We start from the raw sequence: 22,942 nt of genomic DNA on the forward strand, positions 1-22,942 counted from the left end.
GTATTTATTTGCCTTTAAAAAGTCTTTCAGGCCTCAATGAGGCCCTGGGAAAGGAGGTACTCTACATAAAATGTCGGACACCTTCCCTGGCCTTCCCTGGAGATGCTTTTCCAGGCAGCCTTGCTGCTTGTTCTTGTGTAACTTGCTTCCTTGATTTGTGTCTTCAGTCAGTAAAAAGATGCTCTGTTGGCTTAAAATACAGCTATTGACTTGTCCATTTAAGAATATTCATTTTACTTGCCTTCTTAAAATCGTGAAGGCTTTTTGAACCCCCTAACAATGGATATCTTTTCCATTTAAACGGAAAGTCAACCCCCAAATTTCCTTTACAGCAATAAGCCTTCCCTAGTCTTAACACGCCATTCTGATTATTCTCCCTGTTATAGTCAATATGTAAAGCAGGTTTTTATGCAGCCTTGGAGCTCCCTCCTGTGGTTATTTAGTGTATTGTTTGCTGACGTTGAAAAAAGAAAGAAATAAAATATGGCAGTATGCAACTCCGACCCGTTCATTTTACGCTGTTGAACTTGGATTCAATTCTTGTTGCCTTGGACAAGAATAGTCAGTAATTATATTTGATGGCAAAATAATAATGTTGACTATTTGTTTTGGTTAGTTGTTGTATTTTACTTGGAAATTTGAGACTGTCGAACATGATGTAACTTGATATTAGCATGAGACAGTGTGTCATGTTAGCTAATACTACATTTGTTATTTTAGAAAGGATAATGGTCAAGGACATTGTTTGAATAAACGAGACCAAAAAGGAATTAAAGTCTGTTTATTTGGAACGTTGTTTACTCGCTGGTGAAAAACTCGACGCTTCGGAGCGAGGACGGCAACTGATTAATGTTGTGTTTGTGGAATATAAATTAAGCAGCAAACTCCACCTGTTTTTAGCCATCTCAGCAGGCGGCCATTTTGTCACTTCTGTTGACTGAAAATGACATCACAGTTGCTCAGGGCTCAACTCAGGTAACAACCAATCATGGCTCACCTGATTTTTTGTGAAGCTCAGCCATGATTGGTCGTTACCTGAGCCCTGAGCAAATGTGATGTCATTTTCAGTCGACAGAAGTGACAAAATGGCCGCCCATTGAGATGGATAAAAACGTGTACATTTTGGTGCTTAACTTATATTGCACAAACGCAATATTCATCAGAATGCAGTTTGTGGGGCTGTATAGAACATTTTTTTGTCAAGAAAATTTAGGGGTTGACTTCCACTTTAATGGCTGGAATCCCGAAATACTAATGTATTTGTGTACGTTCTTTTGTTGAAAGCTAAAAGTCAAGACTTTAATCACATCTTGATTGTTTTATTTAAAATCCATTGGGATGGTATAAAAAGACTAAACCAAAGACTTCTGGACTGTGTTACTACAACTGGCAGGGGGAAAAAGTGATGCCTGCCTGTCCATTTTCATGCTCGTGTGACGTGAATGCAGAAGTTGTCTGGAAGTCAGAAAAAAATACATTCATCAAGTCCCAAAGTTCACCAAGTCAAAATGCATTGCTGACTGTTTTTTGTTTTGGTTTTTAATTTTTTTTTACATGGTTGTGTGTGAGAAACGAGGCCTTGTTTGGGATCGTGAGAGGCCTTTCTTTGTCACAACAGTGTTGCATGGTCTCAACATGGCTTTCTAAACCATTGCGACCCGTGTCGCGTCTTATCAGCCTCTGCCTTGCCCCCCCCCCCACACACACACACACACACACACGCACGCAACCCCACACACTCACTCGCTCAAGCCGTGCTGCGCCACGGTCCAGGTTTTAATATTCTCATGGGTCACCGGCGGGGCTGTTTGCATTCACTTTGAAGGATTTATGTCAGTTCGCTCACTGTCCGGGGCTCCAGAGGAAGGACGGGGAATGGAAAAAAGTCGAGGCGAACCCGAGCGCCCCCGAGCTCGAGGCGGACGTTTAAAAGAGCTTACTGCTGTAGCTTTCGCTCTGGCTTTGATTGTCTCGGCTTTGATCTGGCTTGGGCGGCCATGTTGAGCGCGGCGCTATCCTCATATAATCTCTGTCATCTTTTTCCGAAAAGAAGTCCGAAATGACACCAGACTGGTGAAGTCTGGGTCGCCTCGCAGGATAGTTTCACCCCTCAAATGTGAATCACCTTATCTGTGGATAAAACACGCCCAACTAAAAAACATGAAAGAATAATGACATCCTTGGAATGTACTGCTCCCAGACGACTCCCTCGCTATAATTTGCTTGACTTCGACTTTCTCATGCATGCACGACCCGACCGAGGCAGTCGAACAACGAAGCAGTGTAGTTGGAAAGGGGGGGGGGTCTTATTTTGTGCTGAAGATGTTGTTCGCTGACTTCAAAGGGCATATTCTGCAGCGATCCTAAATTAGCTGCTCACACCACGGTGTGGGCACGTCCTCAGCTGGGATGAATACATTACGGAGCGGTGGGGAAATTGCAGGGCGATGTACTTGTTAGTGTGCAAACAGATCCTATGTATGGATATGATGTGATACCACTTAAGGCCCTAAATAAGTTCACCAGACAAAAAGAAAAAGTCTAACAATCTGGTACAGATGTCTTAAAGGGGACTTGATATGGAAAATGTACTTTTTAACGGCTCAACAGAAGTATAAAATGACACAACTGAGTGTTAGATGCATATTTATCCAGTCTTATCCCTGCTATCATGCCCAAATGTATTTTTCTGCAGTTTACGTTACCTACAGTAGTGGTGAACCTCCTCTTCTTTTGTATCTGCATGACCGTATTATACTGCCCCCCAGTGTCGTTTGCGCACAGTAGAAGGTGCCCGCCTCAATATTGTAATTGTGATTTAATATGCAATGATTTTTTTCAAGTTCCTCTTCCCGTGCATTTTTTTTTAAATAAACATAACCGATACATTTAGCAGTATGTGCATTACAATAAACAATATCTGATTTATTATACATCCATGGTTTGGTCTTTGTTGAGCTAATGCTAAAATAAAAGCAAATGAACTATGAATTAATATGAAGGACAGTTTATTTATCTACTTCAATTGGAGTTGTTAACTATATATATATATATATATATATATATATATATATATATATATATATATATATATATATATATATATATATATATATATTATAGACTTCACTTTATTGATCCCTTAGGATGACTCTGAGGGAAATTAAAAATTCCAGCGGCACATGATGAGCAATTATCAAGAAGAAAAATGTGCTTGCTAAAAATGTTTTTTTCTTTATGTCTGTAGGTTCTGAGTCACCCAGAATGAATCAAACGAATCATGAATAGAGACGAGTGGATTTATTGAATTGGTTGTGATTTTTGTTTCTTTGTTCCGAAAACATTGAGAAATTATTTAAATTGTGCCACCAGGATAATGTTGGTTGTTTTCTTCTTTTCGGACAACAAACACTGTTACTGCAACAGTGACCTGTATTATGCTTTATTTTTTGAGCCTGCTTCTGTATGTGTTAAATAAATAAATGTCTCAGAAGCACTAGAATAACTACAGTTTATTTAATATTGTTAATTTGGTGCATCCAAAACAAAAAAAACGAAAAATGGGATGGTAAAAAAAACATCTTTAATGTATTTTTTTTGTGTGTTAAGAACAGATTGCATTTTTAAACACTTTTACAGAGCTGTGGACCCCTAATCACCAGGAAATGAGAGTTGGGCTTAATACCATTCTAATGCCGATGTTGCATGAGCTTCACCTCCTGTAGCGGTACCTCTTGAAGTGGAACCACAGCTGAAAGATCCCATTAGCAAACTGACAGCGGAAGCCGTGTCGGTGCGAATACTCCCACTCTCTGTTCACTATCTTAAAGGCGATGTCCTCGTATGGCGGCCCCGCGTGGAACCTTAGGATCCCAAAGTCCTTGTTGTCAGGACTGGGCTCAAGGAAGTACTGAGGGGTGGAGCGCTTGTCTATCAGGTCTGGGTAGAAAATATTAAACTTATAGCCCTGGACGATCTTAGGGGGAGGGTTGTCAAAGTCGTAATGGGTCTGATTGTATTTGTTCCACTCAAAACCGGTGTGGACCCTGTTGAAGAAGCGGGGTTTTCTGGGTCTGTACTTGTCTGCCCACAGGTACATCTTGCCCGTGACGGGAATCTCCACGCTGAACTGGGCCTCGTCGTTGCCCATTCCCTCTTTGGCTCGACGCACGAAGGCATCCTCGGCGCTTTCGCTGGCGTCGCCTACGGCAAAGATGGAGATGATCAACAAAATTGTGGTAGGCCACACCAAAAAGTTTACTTTCTTGACAGTGGTGCCTTGAATTTGTTCCGTGACCGTGGTCCTAACTCAAAACGCTTGTATTTCAAATGATCCTTTCCCTTTGGATAGAAGTGAACTTTACAAACACATACAGCAATGACATAAATAAATAGAATTTTTTAAAATGTGACCGTTTTTGCCATGCTGCATTAATTGAACGGCCTTTGTGTTGCTCTTGGTGTTCTTGTCTTGGTCACCTGGGGGCAGTATAAGAGATCATTTGTTCCTTAAGCTGTCTCAATTCTTCTTAGCTCATGAAGAAATAATTTTATTCAGAGCAGTGACAGCTGCTTGTTCTATTCAGGCCCACTAGTTGAAACAACACATTCTGATTAATATGGAATGTGAGTTAAGCAGCAAAATCAACCCATATTTAGCCATCTCAGGGGGCGGCCATTTTGTCACTTCTGTTGACTGAAAATAACATCACAGTTGCTCAGGTAACGATCAATCACAGCTCACCTGTTTTCTGAAGCTAAGCCATGATTGGTTGTTATCTGAGCAACTGTGATGTCATTTTCAATGGACAGCAAGTGAAAAAATGGCCGCCCCCTGAGATGGCTAAAAACGGGTGCACCCTTTAAACTTACTCTACATCTCTTAAACTTACGAGATCTACATCATGGTGCTATGAATTGTGATAGCCGAGCGCTCTATTCTGATTCAACTGCTACAAGTTGTAAATAATCAACAAGCGACTCCACACAACCAAGCGCATTCATTCTGGTCGTCTTCATCTCTTACCTGTGGCCTGCAGCTGCCTGCGTGCTAACTGCAGCCTGTGCACGTCCTCCTCAGGGGTGATAGTGTGCGTGTCCAACGGTAGCTCAGAGGGCGTGAGCAGTGCGGGACTGTAGCGACCCGAATCATACTCCGCCTGGCTCTGCTGAATCAAATCCTCTTCCGTCAACACCGCCTCCACCTCCTCGCCCTTCTCGTTATCCTTTTTCTCCCCGCTTTCTCCTCCTTCCTCATTCCGGTCACTGTGTTCCGCTGTAGATGTGGACGGTCCGTCCTCTCCTGCGGGCCCTTTGCTCGTGTTTTGGGATGCGGGGGAAGACGACTGGCCGGGCTCTTCTGATGTTGACTCTCCTGATCGGCTTCCCACTCTGTTATCACTTTTCGGGGAAACATTTTGGGGGTTTTAATTTGAATGCAGGCGCAAGTGGTAAAAAAAAAAAAAAAAAAAAAATAGGCCTCTTGACCACTAGATTTTAAACTTCATCATGTTGAATTCATGAGGGCACAAAATTTACTTAACACGACAACGTGAGAAAATAAATCTCTGGACCTCCTGTATGCCAAATTTCAATGTGAAGGCTTACTGAAAGAGACTTTTTAAGGGTGACAGTTTGACCTAAGTGTGGAATGCTTCTTTTTACACGATTGCCTATGCGACAAAATGTTCTCAAGTAAAAACAAATGAGAAGTTGACTAGAGCGCCATGATGGCTGTGCTGGAACTCTGAGATTCCACTCCATTGTTTCGTTTTTGTTGCTCGAGAGACTTACATGTCGTCACTCTTTGGCTCCTCCTTGATGATGGGGAACAAAGGTTCGCTGTCTACGCCTTGTTCCTGCTTCAACTTAAACAACTTCTGACGCAGCACATCCTGGTGTCGCTCCCTCAGCCTGTCACACAAACACATTTCGACGTACGCACCAATTGTCACTTTTGGAACTCACTCGTTGGGTAGCTGCAGGTTTTGACCAGATTGGGTTACTTTTGACCCAGCGGATTGGGTTGAAGTTTGGATTTGGATGGAGAAAAGAGCTGAAGCTTGTCGCCATTTTGGAAAGTTTTGAGTACTGAAGTTGAAGTAAATTTTAAAAAAAACGTTGCCAAACATCATTCGAGTGATTCACAGTGGCAACACCTGACTGGAGAAAGTTGCTACCTCTTCTTACAAAAATGTAATCAAATTCAAATTATTTTTAACCACAGCTATACCGATAACCTGGAAACCCCTTTCTTGATTTTGCCCCTAGTTGGATCAAAATCTTGCTCGCTATTTCACTCAATTTGGTCTACTTTTGATCCAGCAATTTGAAGAGTGCACCTTATTAATCACATATTAATAAATGTGTTCATTTCACGTCAGCTTCATACAAAAAAAAAAAAAAAAGAAGGAAAAATGTCATCAGCCCATGTATATACCTGGCTCTTGCCATGTAGACTCGGACCTGCTGAAGCAGACTTTCCCAGTACCCGATGTCGAGGTTGGATCCTCCGGCCCGAATCTTGGTCTCAATGTTGAGATTTAGTGCCTGCAGCTGGCTGTATGTCTTTCCTTTGAACACAATCTGGACGTCGCTGCTCACAGCCGTGTTGATGCCATCACGGCGGTCACCTGATTTAAACAAAAGCGAGTGACTTTCGCCGACTAACATATGCGTATGTGGAGGTGAAGAGTGGTGAAAAAGGGGAAATAATGTACCGGGTCCCTTTCCAGAGGCCTCCAGTTTTCTCAGTTTGCTGATTTCATCCTCAGTGATGGTGGTCATGTCTCTCCAAAAATCCACATTCTTGCCTTGTTCCAACTCCATATAAACCTGGGAATAGTGCAACACTCAAGTGAACAGTTCTGAAAGTGTCGGGGCAAAATTAGGGGAGAGCATTTTACTTTTATTTGGGCGTTCGGGTCCTCAAGAGATATGTCTATGCGCTAACCTCTCGTCGGCTGGGCTGCCCTCAAGTGTAACCACAGCACCAACCTTAATATCCTCCAGAAGGTCGTCCATGTCTGTGACCGTCAGCCCATTGAGGAAGGTGTACGGTTCATGCATCTCAACAGCCAGATCGTCATCTTCGGCACTGATGTACTTGGCCAGCAGGTCGATCGGTTTCGCTCGGCCGTCACGGATTCTGATCTTAGACCTGGACGCGAACGTTTGGAATTATATTTCTGGGGTCAGAATAATACATTCTGGCCGCGGCTTGATTTCGGCGGTGATAGCTACAGACCGTAGCTTGGCCTGATGTAGATGGAAGTTGTCCTCCTGTTCGGCCCAGGTCTTGAAATGCTCCGCTTCTTTCTCTCTCTGCAGCATCTCCAGCTCCGTCTCCCTCATTGCCTTCTCTCGCTCGCGCTCCAAACGCAGCTGCTTTACCTACAACAAATTGAGGCGCACACTGGGGTTACAATCACTTTGCATTAAAACACGTGGCCGTTGTTGCAGCGTCCCCGCGAAAATGTACAGTGTGTCAGGCTGCAATTTTCGAAAACAAAAACTTTGCTTCATTTTGGTCAGTCAGTAGGCGGCATAAACGTAAAACATGTAGGTACAGTACTCCAAATCTGACATTGCTTTCTGTTTTTATGTTTAACACAAATGAATGTATTGCTTGTGTTCCTTGAAGAAATACATGGGAAGAGGACCCGGAAAAAAATAATCACACACTGAATCATAATTGCAAGATTGAGGGGAGAAAAAAAACACCATTAGATTATTTTTCAAAATCATTCGGCCCTGCTATGCAGTAACCAACCTTCTGAAGTTCTCTGCGATTCTCCTCCTGGATGCGTTTGTTCCTCTCCTTAAGATCTTTCTCTCCAAGGTGGCCGATACCTTTCTTATCCAAAGCCTGACAAAATACAAACAGGACAGAGTATAGTATATACTGTAATAGGCAATCTATAATCAAACATCCTCGGCTTCCAAAGGTACCTTTTGCCATTTGAATGTGCCCAATAGGTTATTATCACCAAAAGGGTTGTCTGCGTTGGTGTATCCCATGTACTCTTCACTCCAACCCATCTTTTCTCTCCTTTTCTTTTCCTTTGCCTCTTTCTTGGCCAATCTCCTGGCTCTCTTCTCTTCGGGTGTCTCCAGAGCCTTCATCATCTCCTTCTGTTTTTTCTTGTCTTCCTTGTCTTTGGTGGTCCTGCTCTCCCGATCAGAGCCTGAGCTGTCAGAGGAGTCAGCCGAACTTGACTGATGTCTCCCTCTGTCTCTAACTTTCTCACTCCTCCCGCGCTCCCTTTCGCTACTCTTTTTCCTTATGTCTCTTTCAGATGTCCTCTCTCCATCTCTGTCCCGCTCCTTCTGTCTCTGTCTGTCTCTGCTGAGGCTTCTTCGTCTTCCTCGCTCCCTTTCATTGCTTCCGTTCCGGGAGCCTGAAGAACACCTTTCCTTCCTTCTCTCTCGCGATGTTTCTCTTCTGTCGCTTCTTCTGCCCCTCTCCCTTGGGTGATCTGAATCAGAACTGAGGAAAAACATATGATCACATAAACACGATGCATGTACTAAAGCCTGAGAACGTTCTTTTAGCTGTGACAGTTGCCCATAACGATGTATTTAAAAAAAATAAATAAATAAATAAAAACACAGGACATTCCGTATGTTAAGAGCTGCTTGCAACCATGCAGACAAACGTTGTCTACAAAAAACAGCTGATTACAATTACTACTAAGATATAAACAGTATCTGGACGTAGCATCAGTACCTGGACGAATTGTGCTTGGATTTGCTCCTGACACGTTGGATTCTTCGCCTCCTGTCGCTCTCCGAACCACTTCGGGAACTTGAACGGCCCCGATGTTGAGGTCGTCGTCTGTCTGGTGAGTTGCTGCCGGAGTCGTGGCTGTTGGACCGTGCACGGCCCCGAGTGGATCGTTTTGGATCTACAAATTGAGAGCGATTCATCCTTTTCTCAGGAGTTTGAGACCTGCTTGCTCTGGACCTATTTTGCCGGTCCCGGCTCCCACTTCTGGACACAGAGCCCGCTTGTCGTTTTGATTTCGAACTCATCACGAAGTTGTTGTTCACGCAGGGTCCTGATATGGTTTTGTCGCGTTGATAATATGTCATAGACAAGTTGTATTTATTTTATTATTTTTTTCATTTCTTTTAACAGAGTCAATAATGGCAATGCAGTCGGATGAACATTAAATATACAAACAGAAAATCGAGAATACAAGGGATAATCCATGGAAAATGTTCTTGCTACATTATAGGTTGGTCTCAAAACATTTTATTCAGGCAAAACAGGGGCAGCTCAAATGGGGTAATTTCTGTAATTGTGGCGCAAGAGAAATATGTCACACATGGCTCGAGTACTGTATTATAAATGAAAATTGAAAAGTTGACTACGCTGGTGTTTACGCCATGATACGTCCAAAATCAACTCTTCAACACACCATTACTTCATTAAATAAAAAATAATTTAATGTGAAAAATAGGTCAGCGCAGCTTTTCAGAAACGAAACAACACTCGTCCCCTTTACATCCTGACACTGGTGAATGTAGTTCTATGCATTGGTTCCCTAATATAAAAAAACATATAATATTAGGCATATGTTACTCAATTTCACCTTATTTTATTTATGGGCTATAATGTAATGTTTTATTGACACTTTTGTCAGGAGACTTTGCTGTTTGTGTTTTAGACGGCTTTGTTTACAAACAATAATTGGACTACAAATCCCATAGCAGCCCATTGCACAATTGCCTGTTTCAGGGAGAGAAAGGGCTTCTTTTCAACAACATTCTTCGCTCTGTCCGCAGGACATTAAGGTTTAGGGCGTTAATAGTGTAGTTTACAAGATTTTATAAACGCTCGCTGTATTTTCTTGTTAAACCTGTAACTCTTTTCCAATAGCCAGCGCGTTAAAATCTGTTCGCGACAAGGTAAAAAAAAAAAAAAAAAAAAAAGCGACTCCATCTGGTTGTGAGGTAGTCTTCGTTAGCTAGCTTACTTAGCCAGGAGCTACTAGTAGATTTACGGCTTATATCCGCGGCTACTTTTCCAGGTAGACCAGGTAAAGCTTTGGTTACTCGGCGGCCACGATGATTTGGTTAGTTTACGCCAGCGAGCGAGTGGACGCTAAATAATTGATCCGATTTTGGTCACAAACACAACGCGCGTTCGAGCCCAGTTCGCTTTGGCCTGTTTGCATTGTATCCTCACGTCGGTAGTGTCGGGTTGTTCGACCAGTGAGTGCGGCGTCAAATTTAGCTGCGTTGCCGTCAACAAACGAGTCAGCAGCTGTCGATTGGCGAGATAACTTGAGGGAAGCCAAGTGTCAAGTATGGCGCAGCACGATTGCTCTCATGTCGCCAGTTCGCAGAAAGCTCTCATGCTGGAAATGAAGAGCCTCCAAGAGGAGCCTGTCGAGGGCTTTAAAATAACGCTGGTGGACGAGGCGGATATGTACAACTGGGAAGTCGCCATTTTCGGACCCCCCAATACACACTATGAGGGGGGCTATTTCAAGGTAAGACCTATCTCAGGTCAAATTGCTGGGACAGGTGACAATATGATGTGTATATGAAACATGAAAGTGCCATAAAATATATGTTATTGGTGTTCTTGTACGTTCTAGGCCCGGATCAAGTTCCCAATGGACTACCCATATTCCCCACCTTCCTTCAGATTTCTCACCAAGATGTGGCATCCTAACATCTATGAGGTAGTCCACTCCTCATTAGAATCACTCAGTTATTATACAAATAGAGAGCAGTATAGTTAATCTCAGAGGTCTTACCGTATTCTAAGTCTCCAATTATATTTGCATACATACCAGTACAATACTGTAACAATACGTCTCTTAAAATGTGTTTGGCATGCCCTACTATGTATTGCTCTGCTATTACATTGTGTGTAATAAGTGGGTAATTTATACAAAATATGTATTTGCAAAAATATTGGTCGAAAGAAGACATTTTGATCATGTATATTCGATTTTCATAAACATATTGAATCATTTTGCATGTGTTCCTGAAATTGCTGCCCACCCTGTTATTACACGGTAATTAATGACTTTAGTGACTTGCGACCAGGATTTTGTCATTCCTCAACAGAGGATGTGTTTGTGGAATATAAGTTAAGCAGCAAAATGCACTCGGTTTTAGCCATAGGACCAAGGACAAGGACCAATCACAGCCCAGATTCAGAAAACAGGTTAGCCGTGTTTGGTCGTTGTGAGCAGTTGTGATGTCATTTTCAGTCGACAGAAGACAAAATGGCCGCCTCCAGAGATGGATAAAAACGAGTGCATTTTGCTGCTTAACTTCTATTCCACAAATGCAAAATTAATCAGGATGACATATTTCAACTAATGGGCCTGCTGGGAACATATTCTTGAAAAAAATGTTTGGGTTGACTTCAACTTTCAAAATAAATAAATACATTTGAGTGCACCACTGCTGCCTATTGTTGTGGATGTGCTGTACTACTGTATACTGTATATAAGTGTGGCAGAATAAAAGCATGGAGCGGTCTTATGCCGGGGTCTTATGCATTGAACTGCACACATGCAACACATCGTGCCCCCCCCCACCCCCAGGGAGGCCTGCTCCACTATTTGAGAAGGACAGATGTAGCCTAACGGCATAAATTGCCTAAATCCAATTCGAATGGTTTCTGAAAACAACAAATTGAACAAATAAAAAAAGTCCAGTTGTTTCAGTTGTGGATTGGACTGAAATTTTGCACAGACATGGAGAAAAACTCAATTTTTAGCGAACGCATAGTTTCAAAAAAAAAAAAATAATAATAATAATAATTGTGTAAAAATAATCTGGGCAATTCTGTTATTAGGATAACAGTTTACACTTTCTCATGTAATTGTATTCAAATGCAGGAGTGGAATGTAACAAAGTTCAAATACTTTGTTTTTCACTTACCTGTGTTTTACTTTAGTTTTTATGGCAACTTTTTACTTTTACTCACTACATTTAAAAACAGCAATATGCACATTCCACTGTTTACTTTGTCATATGTTCGTTACTTTTTTCAACCTCTGCAGATGACCCATAAATGCCTAAGCCAACACTAGCTAGCTTTTGATTTAAAAGAACGAACATATTTTCATTGTGGCGAGTTATTACATTTATCAGTCATTGTATATAATTGATAGTAAAAAATATTTTTTTACTTTTGTACTAAAGTACAAATCTACTACTAATGCTTAGTTCTTTTGAATAGAGTTGAATCAATACTTATTTTTACCAGAGTCTGGTATGTGTAGTTTTACTTATTTACAGAATGTGAGTACTTTTTCCACCTCTAACCAAATAGCCTCTGATGGTCACTCGGAAATCAATCAATAATCAATTTCATCCCTCTCTTAGAATGGAGATGTATGTATTTCTATATTGCACCCACCAGTGGATGACCCGCAAAGTGGAGAACTGCCTTCGGAGAGATGGAATCCCACCCAGAATGTCCGGTTAGCATGAATTGTCATTATCTGGTTACTGCCTTTGACTCAGACCCTTATCACATGACATTTGTCTTCAGAGGAGTCCGTTCTCAAGAGATGCATGTTGACGCCACATCTGGCGATTCGACACCATCCGTGAAAAATGATCTCTGTCTCTCAGCTAACATACCCGCACAATACAGCGGAGCCTCCAAAGCCTAAACACAGTCATTTCCGAGACACTGCTTGCAAAACCAATTTTGCCCTAGGGAGAGATTATAATAGAAATTACAGACGCCGCCATCACAAAATCTTTAGTGTACCGTGTAGGCAATATTTTAAGTAACACTTTAACATTCCCAAGTGTCTATCAAGTCTAGTCAGGTCAAGTCTCCCAGGGTATGTACATTTTATGAGCCCAACTTGTGACTGAAAATTGTTAACTTGTCGTTAAGAACGCCGTTTAATTGAGTCTTGAAGCCAATGAGGAAATCTGGGCTGCACTACTTGACCGGCACAAAGGAGGGCAGTTGATTCAGTTTCGCTCTCAGCTAGTTAGCTGAGGGAACAATCCGACATCAGCTCTGGGAAGTTGAGCCAAGTCTACACAGATCGCGCAGCGCAATTATCTGCTCTGTACAACTCTGGCAACAGAACAGGAGTTTGAAACATTTAGAGGAGAGAGATTTCAATCTAGGATTTTATCATGTATTCCATCCATTTATTTTCAGTAGCGCTTGTTCTCATTGTCGTGGGTGAGCTGCAGCCTATCCATTGGATTTATTGGTTTCGTGTTGTAGTGACTAGTTGTTTCTTTAAGAATGTGGTTTATATATTCCATGTTCAAGAAAAGTTTTGGTCCACTTCTGTAGTAATGATATCCCATTCCTATCACTATAGCGTGCAGTTAGCTAGCAACCTGAAATTGCATCTTCTTTAGACAGAACACCTCGGTGTTGTTCATTCAATTTCAATGTTTGACTGTGCTATTTGGGCTACCGTAAAATGTTGAAACACAAATCATTGGGTTTGTGACGAGCATAAAGTGTGTGCTCGGATGTCTGTCATTGGAAGTGTCTCTGTTATCTGGACCAACACAACGATACTGAGTGAGGCAATTACCTATTGGATGGTGGCAAGCTAGCTGGCTAGCTAGCTAGCTAGCGGCTAACGCAGCACTAAGTCGCTCCTATTTGATTGACAAAGCTGTGCAGAGTGTGTTTTCAGGGCATTCAGTAGACACGCCTACAGCATAAAAAAATGGGAGGATAAAATTAAATAAATAAAAACACCAGCTTACATGTTCTTTAACAGTTCTCAGATGTTATGTTATGTGTCAAGCTCTAATGTTGTGACCCTCTGTTGTGCTTTCAGAACCATTTTGCTGAGTGTAATCTCACTGCTGAATGAACCAAACACCTTCTCTCCTGCCAATGTGGATGCCTCTGTCATGTACCGCAAATGGAGGGACAGCAAGGGCAAGGATCGTGAATATGTCGAGATCATCAGGTGAGCAGCCACGCAGTATGAGTACACATGCAACAAATGTTAAAATTGAGAGACGTTGAATGAAAAGTACAAAAATGTGAATTTGTCTGTTTTTGCAAACCGAAAAGTGAACATGAGTACTAGTTGTATTTATATGATTAGCTTTTAATCACCAGTCATCTCATTCACATCAAATCCAGAGAGAACTTTCTAGTTTCAGAACGAAGGATGAAGCGAACCAAAAAGGTATTGGGTGAAGCCTCTGCAAATTGTGCCAACATCTTTTCTTTTTTTTTTTGTATAAACAAAAACAAACTTCAGCATGACAAACTTAAAGGGCCAAACAAACAATATTTCAAACATCCTAAGGAAGCAGAACTAAATTTTGCAACTTGTTTTAAAAAAAACAGTGTATGTTTATAAATGAATAATTATAGCTAGGTTTCTAACTTATAAATGATAATTGACACCACATTGACATGTCTGTTAGCTGGATAAGCATTTGTTTACCCGTGACAACGGAGGCCCAACACAGAAATATGTGTATTGATTGCGCCACAGCGCCAGTAAACAACAGTAAGGAGCAACACAATGTCCATTTAACTGAAGCAAAAAATGTGGCAAAACGGTTTTACATTCTATTTAATTATGTCAGAACTGTATTTAAGTAAAGTAAAATACATGACCAACTTTTGTGTGCGTGGGTGTGCCGTAGCAGATTAATTTCCAATCATTTCCTTGGGGAAAGATGATTTCAGACCACTCTATCGATATCTGTCATCCAGATAGCTTTTCATGCACTTGAATGGCAAACCTCTCGAATTTGATTATCCTATGATCTATTCAGTGTCAAATATTGTCAAGGTGAGCGCACCCAATAAACCATTAAATGTTAAATGTCTCCGGCAGAAAACAAGTATTGGCCACCAAGGTTGAGGCGGAACGCGACGGAGTTCAAGTACCCACCACGCTGGCCGAGTACTGCGTCCGCACACGTGCCCCGCCTCCTGATGAGGGCTCCGACCTCTTCTATGACTATTATTACGACGACGACGACGTTGAGGACGGAGACGGCGACTGCTGCTATGACGAAGACGACTCGGGCAATGAAGAGTCGTGACATGCCTTTTCCACAGCGTGACCAATCTTCGCCGACACGCGACGACCCCCTTTTACTGCCCGGGTGGTCCGAGAGATCCGAGGTCTGAGAGTGAGAAATATTTGACACCTCCTGTTTGTAAACCAATGAAATGAGATGATTTTACCTTAGCTTGCGCGCTCTTTGTTAAAGCTGAATTGATGGGCTCATGTGGATTTGCTGAGATTTGCACCAGCAAAAAAAAAAAAAAAAAAAAAAAGTTTTAATTTTGACCTGAAACCAGAGAGCCTAACTTAAATAGTGCTTCTAATGTAAAAGGTCAAGGGGGGTTGATGCCACTTTGCACAGATGCAAACACTTACTAATCATCCACTTTACAACTTCTTTCATTGTTACAAGTTTCCCTTTCTGAATATGGTTTTTGCTTACCGGTATTAAGTGTCATCCACTTCCTGGAGTGGTGAAAGACAACAAATGAAAAAATAAAAATGAAATGGGACTTTCCTCAAACAATATCTGCATGCCAGAAAACATTGGAATATTTTTTTTGTTTATTCTTCTGGGGAACTGTTTGCAAATGGTGATCTAGTTTTACAGCTTTGGTAACAAAAGCGTGTGATTACAGAGAACTAGCGAATTCTCTGAAGTGGACTGCGGGCTGGGTCAAAATGCCATTCACCATTTTTACTATCAAGAGAATGATCTTTGCTGTGTCTCCTCTGGTTGTCACCAGGTGTGATTTGTCATTTTGATTGTGGAATTAAAACACTTAAGGCCACCAGATAAAAGATAGTGTAACATTGACCATGCTTCCTGGGGGAGGACAGTACTTGCTCATCAGAATTGTTTCTTCTCAGGTTTGATGCCTGACTAAACAAAATTGATGTTTTTGTTTTGCTTTGTTCTTTTAAATGCCCCTGAAATGTATGCTGTTGTATTCTCGTCTTTATTTTATGCTTCTTGCAAGCAATATTAGTCTTTTTTCTATATGGTTAGACTTAATGCCTGCAACCTTCGCTTGAGAATGTTTTATGTGATGAGATTATTAGGCTTCACAACTAAACGTGTGTAGAAAATGTGTCAGAGAAATGATGTTGCGGTGTCAGTCAGGATTTTACGGATTCAGTCTTGGAAGTCAGTGGAAGTGAAAAAGAACAATTCCACCACATTTTATTTTACTGTTTGTGTTGGTAGTGAGTTTAAGTATTTTGGTATATTTTTAGTGTTAGTGTGTTTCCTCGTGTGTATTTTTCGTCACCAGTATTGATTGTTTCATCTGCTCAAATTGGACTTCACTGAATTTCTCAGGACTATTCAATTCCATTCGACATAGTGGGTCAGAGTGACTGACCTTGACGGATATGCACATGTAGCTGTACGGATGATCACCTTGTTTTCTTCGCCTGTTTATTTTTTAATTTTGGGCTATTTAAAAGTGAAAAATAAAGATTTATTGGAACAAAATCTACGTGGTGTATAGCGAGAATGTTGAAAGTTGCCAATATTCCCGTATCAGTGAAAGCACCTCTTTGGGCGCGGAGTTATGACGTCAACGTAAAACTCCAGTCGCCTCGGATTTGAAGATAATTCTTCCCGGCTGCTTTCGGAACATTTTTTTTTAATCAAAGAAACAACTGCAATGTCTGTGAATTATGCGGCTGGACTCTCACCGTATGCAGACAAGGGTGTGTGCGGACTTCCAGAGGTAAACTGAAACTACACATGGGCTGGAAATTCGCTTTATAACAAGCTTTAGCTAGCAGGTTAGCTGATACTTGTGGGTCAAAACTAGACTGTGATGAATGAACTATTTGAAATGAAACGGTAGGTTTTATTCAAAGGAAACCAAACTTAAAATCAATGCATATTGTGTTCTTTGCGTCATCCGATATAAGAGATGTGATGGTTACACAGGACCTATCATTTTCATTGTCAATGTGAATACAGGCGCCTCAAAACTACTTTAACCAGATATGCTTATAATGAATGCTGCCTGCAAGATTCTTATGTATTTCTTATATATTCTCATAAAACAATGTGATATGATGATACAGGCATTTGATAGCCCCGAAGAGCTGAAAGCAAAGGTTGCAACTCTCGCTAAACTGGTAAAAGAGTCCAAGTACATGGTCGTGCACTCTGGGGCAGGAATCAGCACTTCAGCTGGCATCCCTGACTTCAGGTAAGAAATCCCCAATGCTTTTGAATTTCACATATATATTCCTTGACTCCACTCTCTCATTTGCAATGCAAATATACATGACATTCGCCCCTCCTGCTTCATCCACCTCTCCCCGAGCGCATGAAATGTCTTCATCTCTCCATCCCACCCTTTTCCATACCACTTATCAATTTGAAAGTTGCAGGTGAGCTGGAGTTTATCCCACAAAAACACAAAAATACAGCATCTTTCACTTATTTGTTTTACCACGTTAACAACGTCTAGACTTTATTTCGGAATATCTCTGTAAAAAAAAAAAAAACTTTTCTAAATCTCTTTTTGAAAACAAATACAAATTAAAGACATAGCCATAGGAACCTCAGTGTGTCAAATGACACATGGTATAAATAGATTCTTGGCGAACTTTTATATTTACGTTTTCATCTTGTAGTTCCACAGTTTGAACAGAAGCTGGCAGTAGATGTCAAATGTTTATTAGTGTCTGAAAATTTCTTCCCAATATTCATAGCCAAAAAGGTTTCAAAATAATATCATTTATACAGAATGAATACCCAGCTCATCATATGAACAGTATATAATACCTCTAAAACAAATTTTAAAAATTATTATAGGGGCCTCAGCATGTCAAATGCGTTGGATGATGTGAAATAAATAGATTTTCTTGGCTGACTTTAATTTTTCAACATCTTCATCCTGTAGTTCCACTGTTTGAGCAGAAGATGGCAGTAGAACGTTCAATACACTCTCAACTAATGATAATAAAGCACATAATGTTTGATTAGTTCATGATGTTTTCGAGCCACCACAGTATTTGGTTAAACCTTCAGTTTTGCCTGGAAACATGATCTTTCTGAATTTATCCGTTCATGTTTCCAATTGTCGTTCATCAGTACCGCTACTCCTCCTGGTCGTATTAATATTTGATTTGTCCACCCGCTAGTCGGTTCGACCTTGGATAGCAACATCATTAAAGCAACACATTATACAATATCTGTACATTAGGCCACAGCTTGCTAACTTGGACTGCTGCTGCTGACGCATGCACAAATGTAGTCAAACAGTGCATCTGTGGCACGAAGCAATTTTACAATTCTTAAAGTTCCAAATGACGTGCAGATTTTCACTATTGATGGCAAGTCTCTGTCCCTATCCACTCATTGATAGTGGGCGTTCACCGGACTATCCTTTTTGCGGCCATCGTGATGGCATATTTTCTTGTAGGGGTCCAAAGGGTGTGTGGACCTTGGAGGAAAAGGGAGAGACGCCTCACTTTGAGACAACATTTGAAGAGGCCCGACCCAGCCTTACTCACATGGCCCTGCTGGGACTCCAGAGGGCCGGATACCTCAAGTATCTCATCAGCCAAAATGTGGACGGCCTGCACGTGCGATCCGGCTTTCCAAGGTGACTCTGCTCATGGCCGCTATCTGCTCACTAGTCTGTAAAAGAAAGCTCCATCATTAGTTTTTTGTTCTCCTAAAGAGAGACTGATGAATAGTTAGTGGTCACCCGAGGGTCCTTGATTTACAATGGCATTTTGTCGCTATGCTTGCAATGTAAACCAAATTTGTATATACTCTTGTCAGAAACGCACTGCGGTTTGTCACTTACCTACACTAATGCAGTCATAATGAGTAATGACAGTAAAAAAAAGTAGGAAAAACACTTATAGACCTTGAATATGTAACAAATCAAATACGATGTTTAAGTAATTCAGCATGTCTCTTTGTGCCATATAATGGCGTTTTCTCACACCACTGCACAAACGAGTTCTTTGCATGCCATTCATAGCCTCGCTATATTTTTCTGTACCACGGTAAGCCAAGGCTCCCTTTTAATGTATTCTGAAACAATCATACCCCGCCAACCCCCACCCCACAAAAAAAAACATTTGCTGCTTATATTTGTGAATACACATTTTGAGTTAAAAACATTGAGTTGAGCTAGTCAAATAAAAAATGTTCTTTACAATAATATGTTGTATTGTTGTGGCCTAAGCACAGAAATCAATCTGAGCAGCACACAGAATATTCATGAACAGAATATTCACTTAACGTGTTCTCAAGAGGTGTCATGTCAAATGTGCACGCTGCGATCTAAGGAGATGTGGTCTCTGGCCCTGACAGGGATTTGTTGTCGGAGCTTCATGGTAACATGTTTGTGGAGGAGTGCGAGAAGTGTTGCAGGTATGTGCGCGCACATTTCATTTGATCGTGTGACAAGAGCTGGCTGTGTGCACGTAAAACACATTTCCTGGTTAACCGCAGGAGCAGCAGCATAGATGGCTATCTTCACTAAGTCCACTTTATGAGACAAAGTGAGGTGCATGTGTTTTCCCAGGCAATTTGTCAGGGAAAAGGTCATTGGCGTGATGGGCCTTAAACCAACCGGACGTCACTGCGATGTGGTGCGCTCCAGAGGACTCAGAGCCTGCAGGTTAACACGCCCACACGCGATGCTCTCTGTTGCAAATGAAGACGTTCACTTGTTCAACAGTCTGTCTTGTGTGATCTTTATGAAAACAGAGGGAAGTTGATCAGCACTATACTGGACTGGGAGGACGCGCTTCCTGACAGTGATCTGAACAAAGCAGACAATGCAAGCAGGTCGAGTTTGTTTACATGATGCTATACACGTGTGGGAAAACACTTCCCCCCCCCCCCCCATTTCTCTTTTATGTGAATGGGGTTTCCGCATTACAGAAATCGCATTGATGTGAAAATAAAAAAATGTTAAAAAATCCAAAATTGGACATATGTATTTTTCGCAAGACAGCAACAATATACTCTACATGTACAGTATAAAATGAAGTTGAATGTCGGGAATAAATTCTCACAATATCATGGAATCCGCGTTCTAAATGTAGGTGAGCGTTAATGGTGTTTAGGTCAGTAGAGAAGGCTTTGCTTGCCCTGACATCTCACCGCTATAAAAACCTTCTTTGCGTTTAATTGATACACCGGTGTCTGTTAATGTCCCCATTTGCCAGCTCATTGTCAATATTTAACCTTTTATCCTGGCAAAAAAACCCAAAAAAAACGTGTGTCTACAAAAATGGGTGAGGAACTGTGAAACTATGTGTTTGTTCCACTTCAATTACATGCCCATTTTCACTTGGATCTGTTTGTGCTCTGTCTCCATTAGACAAGCCGACCTGGCGCTGACACTGGGAACCTCCATGCAGATAAAACCCAGCGGAGACCTTCCGCTTGTCACCAAGCGCAAAGGCGGGAAAGTGGTTATTGTCAACCTGCAGCCTACTAAGCATGTACGATTCACCCCTGAGTCTCTTGCACACTCTTTGGCAAGCTTTTGGGATTGACACGTCATTCTTGGCTCCTGATGAACCCATTAAGGGCTAGAGCGCCTGGTCTTTGGAGTCACCCTCGAAAAACCTGAAGTTTTCCCGGAAATTCAACAACTAGAAAATAATATCTCAGCTCCTGTAGCAAACAGAAACTTAATTCCCCAAAATAATTGAAAGCTTAGTTAGACATGTGGTTTTCAAACTGGCCCGAGTTTATTGATTGTTACTGTTTCAATCCAAGATGTAAAAATAACTGCAAGAGAAGCACTATTTTTAACTTTTAAAAAATCGAGTGGTAAATACCATATTCTGTCGCAAAGACGTCGATGTCGTCATTGTCTACAAACATATATGTTAGCCATATATCACGTTCGACTGGTTCCACTGGTTCAAAGTCCACAAGCGCGTCATCTTTTTCACTTTGGCGGCGCCCTCCATTACTGGCGGACGTTACCAACTTCCTCTGAGGAGTCACGACACCGTCATGTGTATATTCCGATGCATTTTATTGGCTAGGAGCCAAAAAGTCAAAACAAACAAAAAAAACAAAAGTATTGTTTGAACAAAATGAGATTCATCACCTCATTGCTATTCATCTTTTACGCAGCCACTGGAAATAGAAATGCAATTCAGTCCAACTTGCGGACCAGTGAGAGCTCAGGATTTCACGACATGGGGTTGACTTTTGTCAAAACACTACCGCTTTTGGCCACACGGCGCCGCCACAGTCAACAAAAACTGACATATGACTCAGTGTTGCTTTAATGGGTAAATGCAACGGGCTACCAGTTTGATACACACGTCTGAAATAACACATTTCCTCAAAATACTTGTGACATCTGTGATCATTAGGAATCCCGAATTGTATCGCTCATATTGTATGTCAGAGCGCTTCCACTCTATCGTAACATTTTGGACAATGTTTGCTCAAACTTGATTGCCTTGCAGGACAAGCACGCACACTTGCGTATCAATGGCTATGTGGACGATGTCATGAAGCAGCTCATGGAGCGCCTGGGTTTGGACATCCCAAAGTGGGAAGGGCCAACCGTGTGCGAGAGCTCCAACACTGCACCTGAGGGTGCCACTGACATCAAGCCCGCGCACGCTCTCAGTGAGGATGGAAAGGTCAAAGGTGAGCTCCTTAAGGACGAGAAGAAACGAGCGGCAGACGGCGACAGCGGCAAAGACAAGACAGTCACAGTAAAGAAGGAGAGGAAAGATCCTCCGGTGGGGATAAAAGATGACAAATAGCCTCAGGTACTGTCCTCGTCAAAAGTGACTCCTGCCTTGAGAAACACTTTTTTTTTTTTTTTTTACGAGTTTGATCACAAAAGATGCAAGTTCTGTGACCTCTTTTTGCCCACTGGAACTTATTCTGCTTTGTTGATCTACACTCATCCCACTCTCAACATTACTTTACTCATTCGATGCCTACCTCGTGTTAATTCTTTTTTTTATAATCCAATCGTATAGCGCCATCCACAGGTTAACTTGAGAAATGCGTTTTTTGTGTGCATTTGATGCACAATGTTCATACATTTTTTGCAAATTGTAAATCGATACCTGAACAGGTTTTTTGGCATCAAATTCCTTTTTTTTTTAGAATTGTTTTAGATTTTTTTTTATAAGAAAAGTTCTATTTATATATCTGAGGTGCCATAAAAGCAAAAAAATATGGTGTCAAAGTTGGAAGTTTTACTTGAAATAAGTGTTTTCACAAAACCCTTGATTTCTCAGTTGTTGTTTTTTCCAGAAACAGGATTTTCAGTGAAACTTTCCTATTCTCTACTGCAGATTACTAAAGAATGACAAATGCTAGAAATAAAACTGTTTTCTGATGAAAGAAGAGAGTCTTATCTTTCTTTTGGTAGGTCCCATATCTATATGGCCATAAAACACAATATTCCGTGGGCCTTCAAAAAAATGGCACCTGCCAGACTTTGTATCCCCCCCTCCAATCACAAAAAGGTGAACCCCTAAACACCAAGTGACGTATTCTGTGTATTCGTGGTATTATGTCGAGTAAATGCAGCAAATATGAGCAGGATCCCTTTTTCCTACGCAAAGTTACTTGGGGATACAGATTTTTGGCAGGCACCTTCCAGAATTTGGCAGAGTGAGACAAATTCTGCTGCCAGAATCTGTACCCCCTAGAAAACATGATCCCAATTATACATTTACATTTCTCAGTGACCACCAAACATTTAACACGAGTAAACATTTCATTTGTAATTTACCTGTGTACACTATTTTACCCTCTCTCTGCAAAGAGAGTAAATCTTGTTCATTCTTGCCTTTAACTCAACAGACACAGTACCAGTATGGCTGCTGAAAAGCTGAGCAATTAGTTTTTCCCCCCCCCCGCCCCCCAACTGTTCCATATCGATAACAATTCAAAAGTCTGTGCATCAGAGTTAGTATTCTGTCAAGGACAT

General features: G+C 41.4%; 3 protein-coding genes and 1 long non-coding RNA gene across 5 annotated transcripts in view; 3 read left to right on the top strand and 1 right to left on the bottom strand.

The window, feature by feature from the left end:
• Positions 1 to 4,412, top strand: part of LOC147141140 (uncharacterized) — a 13,757-nt gene extending 9,345 nt beyond the window's left edge. The window contains exon 2 of the long non-coding RNA XR_015088459.1: positions 3,248 to 4,412. This is a non-coding gene — a long non-coding RNA (uncharacterized LOC147141140). The remainder of the gene's footprint in view (positions 1 to 3,247) is intronic.
• cactin lies at positions 3,565 to 9,224 on the bottom strand. Its single transcript, XM_086043758.1, has 10 exons — positions 8,729 to 9,224; positions 7,951 to 8,488; positions 7,772 to 7,867; positions 7,247 to 7,392; positions 6,997 to 7,159; positions 6,720 to 6,834; positions 6,440 to 6,632; positions 5,794 to 5,913; positions 5,027 to 5,400; positions 3,565 to 4,203 (listed from the first exon to the last, which is right to left on the bottom strand). Exons 1-10 carry the CDS (start codon positions 9,091 to 9,093, stop codon positions 3,713 to 3,715), a joined length of 2,601 nt encoding a protein of 866 aa, XP_085899884.1. The 5' UTR covers positions 9,094 to 9,224; the 3' UTR covers positions 3,565 to 3,712.
• Positions 9,225 to 9,728: 504 nt separating this feature from the next.
• On the top strand, positions 9,729 to 16,479 carry cdc34b (cell division cycle 34 homolog (S. cerevisiae) b). The gene is made up of 5 exons (XM_086043763.1): positions 9,729 to 10,499; positions 10,608 to 10,694; positions 12,358 to 12,455; positions 13,803 to 13,937; positions 14,826 to 16,479. Exons 1-5 carry the CDS (start codon positions 10,314 to 10,316, stop codon positions 15,034 to 15,036), a joined length of 717 nt encoding a protein of 238 aa, XP_085899889.1. The 5' UTR covers positions 9,729 to 10,313; the 3' UTR covers positions 15,037 to 16,479.
• sirt6 (sirtuin 6) lies at positions 15,822 to 22,353 on the top strand. 2 transcript variants are annotated; one of them, XM_086043762.1, is made up of 8 exons: positions 15,822 to 15,872; positions 17,070 to 17,197; positions 18,419 to 18,601; positions 19,324 to 19,383; positions 19,538 to 19,633; positions 19,723 to 19,803; positions 20,342 to 20,465; positions 21,453 to 22,353. In XM_086043762.1, the coding sequence occupies exons 1-8, from the start codon at positions 15,822 to 15,824 to the stop codon at positions 21,756 to 21,758; spliced, it is 1,029 nt and encodes a 342-aa protein (XP_085899888.1). In that variant the 3' UTR covers positions 21,759 to 22,353. The 2 variants fall into 2 exon arrangements, with proteins under 2 accessions (XP_085899888.1, XP_085899887.1); XM_086043761.1 differs by lacking the exon at positions 15,822 to 15,872 and adding an exon at positions 16,495 to 16,720.
• The last annotated feature ends 589 nt before the right edge of the window (positions 22,354 to 22,942 follow it).

This window comes from Filicampus tigris, chromosome 10 (assembly GCF_054856515.1).
Source record: "Filicampus tigris isolate MCC_2025a chromosome 10, RoL_Ftig_1.0, whole genome shotgun sequence".
Classification (NCBI taxonomy): Eukaryota; Metazoa; Chordata; class Actinopteri; order Syngnathiformes; family Syngnathidae; genus Filicampus; species Filicampus tigris.

What these genes read in the sequence shown, in the direction of transcription:
- cdc34b (XM_086043763.1), top strand. Translation starts at nt 10,314, where the DNA reads ATGGCGCAGCACGATTGCTCTCATGTCGCCAGTTCGCAGAAAGCTCTC. An exon ending in ATGAGGGGGGCTATTTCAAG is followed by an intron (nt 10,500 to 10,607) that starts GTAAGACCTATC and finishes TGTACGTTCTAG; the next exon opens with GCCCGGATCAAGTTCCCAAT. An exon ending in GGCATCCTAACATCTATGAG is followed by an intron (nt 10,695 to 12,357) that starts GTAGTCCACTCC and finishes TCCCTCTCTTAG; the next exon opens with AATGGAGATGTATGTATTTC.
- cactin (XM_086043758.1), bottom strand. Translation starts at nt 9,093, where the DNA reads ATGACATATTATCAACGCGACAAAACCATATCAGGACCCTGCGTGAAC. An exon ending in CTACATCAGGCCAAGCTACG is followed by an intron (nt 7,160 to 7,246) that starts GTCTGTAGCTAT and finishes GTTCGCGTCCAG; the next exon opens with GTCTAAGATCAGAATCCGTG. An exon ending in GAGCCAAAGAGTGACGACAT is followed by an intron (nt 5,401 to 5,793) that starts GTAAGTCTCTCG and finishes TTCCCCGAAAAG; the next exon opens with TGATAACAGAGTGGGAAGCC.
- sirt6 (XM_086043761.1), top strand. Translation starts at nt 16,655, where the DNA reads ATGTCTGTGAATTATGCGGCTGGACTCTCACCGTATGCAGACAAGGGT. An exon ending in GTGTGTGCGGACTTCCAGAG is followed by an intron (nt 16,721 to 17,069) that starts GTAAACTGAAAC and finishes ATGATGATACAG; the next exon opens with GCATTTGATAGCCCCGAAGA. An exon ending in ACCTGCAGCCTACTAAGCAT is followed by an intron (nt 20,466 to 21,452) that starts GTACGATTCACC and finishes ATTGCCTTGCAG; the next exon opens with GACAAGCACGCACACTTGCG.